The sequence below is a fragment of the Monoraphidium neglectum genome (assembly GCF_000611645.1).
Source record: "Monoraphidium neglectum strain SAG 48.87 unplaced genomic scaffold scaffold06719, whole genome shotgun sequence".
NCBI classification, from domain to species: Eukaryota; Viridiplantae; Chlorophyta; class Chlorophyceae; order Sphaeropleales; family Selenastraceae; genus Monoraphidium; species Monoraphidium neglectum.
The window spans coordinates 1301-2722 of record NW_014006927.1 but is presented as its reverse complement, the minus strand read 5'-3'; the positions used below and the strand labels follow the sequence as shown (position 1 = coordinate 2722).

At 72.3% G+C, this 1422-nt stretch overlaps 1 protein-coding gene across 1 annotated transcript in view; it reads right to left on the bottom strand.

Moving 5' to 3' along the window:
• Positions 1 to 116: 116 nt before the first annotated feature.
• Positions 117 to 1422, bottom strand: part of MNEG_16729 (nuclear cap-binding protein subunit 1) — a gene marked incomplete at both ends in the record, with an annotated part of 2351 nt that continues 1045 nt past the window's right edge. The window contains 3 exons of the mRNA XM_014034801.1: positions 117 to 147; positions 410 to 852; positions 1156 to 1386. Coding sequence (XP_013890255.1) covers positions 117 to 147; positions 410 to 852; positions 1156 to 1386 — 705 coding nt within the window. The remainder of the gene's footprint in view (positions 148 to 409; positions 853 to 1155; positions 1387 to 1422) is intronic.

Below are 1422 nucleotides of genomic sequence, written 5' to 3'. Positions count from 1 at the left end.
CTCCGCGGCCAGCGCGAGCCCCAGCGCGGCCCGCAGCAGCGCGCGCGCCGCGCCCGCGCGCGCGGCGTCGCGCGGCGGGCCGAGCTGCAGCCACTCCCAACGCAGCGCCCAGGACACTACGCCCGCCGCGTCGACGACCCCGGCAGTCTGCAGCCGGTCGGCGGTCAGCACCAGCCGGGAGGGGTGGCGGCCGTAGGCCGCCGCCAGCGCGCCGAGCAGCGCGCCCGCGCCCGCGCCGGGCGCGCCGGCCTCCTCGTCCGCCGCGGCGGCCAGCCGCCGCAGCGCGGGGCCGTAGCGCTCCACCATGACATTCAGGTGCGTGGGGGTCTTGGCGCCCGCCGCGAGCACGGCGCGCACGGCGGCGCGCAGCACGGGGGCGGCTCCGCCGAGGGCCGCTGCCATGGCAGACTCCTGGATCCATTCTGAGACGTCGTCCGCGCTCTGCGGCGGCCCCTGCGCCCCGGGCGCGGAGCCGGGCGGCGCGGGCTTGCGGGCGCGGAGGAAGGCGAGCAGCTTGGCCGCCCACTCCAGTTCTGGGGTTATCTCCTCCTCGTGCGGCTGCTGTTCCTGCTGCTGCTGACCTTGCTGCTGCTCTTGCTGCTGCTCCTGCCCCTCCTGCTTGTGTTCATCTGCCGCCGCGCCGTCGGCGCCGTTTTGCTGCTCGCCGGACGCATCGTGCATATCGGCGTCCTGCTCCTGCTGCTGCTGCTGTTGTTCCTGCTGCTCCTCTTGTTGCTGCTGTGGCTGCTGCTGCTGCTGCTGCTGCTGCTGCTGCTTTGGAGGCTCCGTGCCTGGCAGGGCTGGGATCTCCGGCTGCGGCCCCAGCAGGTCCTCCCACCCCTCAGGAAGAAACTGGGCAGAGAGGCGTAGAGAAGGCAGCCACGTCAGCTCTCAACAGATCAGAGAGGGGGGCGTGTCGACCTGTCACCCCTGATCAGAAAAAGGGAGCCTGGCGGTGAACCCCGTGCTGGCCTTCAACCTCTGTTCCCCGCCCCACCTGAGCCTGCCACCCGAAAAACCAGGCACAAATCAGAGGGCCCATGCGCCCGAAACCAGCCCACCCACACCCACATCCGACGCCCGCACCCCGCCCCTGACTTGACACCCCAGAACGCATCTTGACCCTTGGACGCACCCGCCCCGCCCCCCACACACCTTCTTGATGCGGCGCGTCTCCCGCGTCTCCGGGTCCACTGCCTGCGCCCAGCCCTCCCTGAGGTGCTCCCAGTACGACAGCCCCATCATGCGCTGCAGCACGTCGGCGCAGAACGCGCGCTGCGGGTGGCCCGGGGGCTGCGCCAGCACGTCGCTCCAGCGCTCCCAGCCCCACAGCCACTGGAAGTTGGACAGGTGGTGCGCGAGGTAGTCGGCCACGCGGCCGCGCAGCTGCGTGGCGGTTGGCGTTGGGGGGTGGGTGTAGGG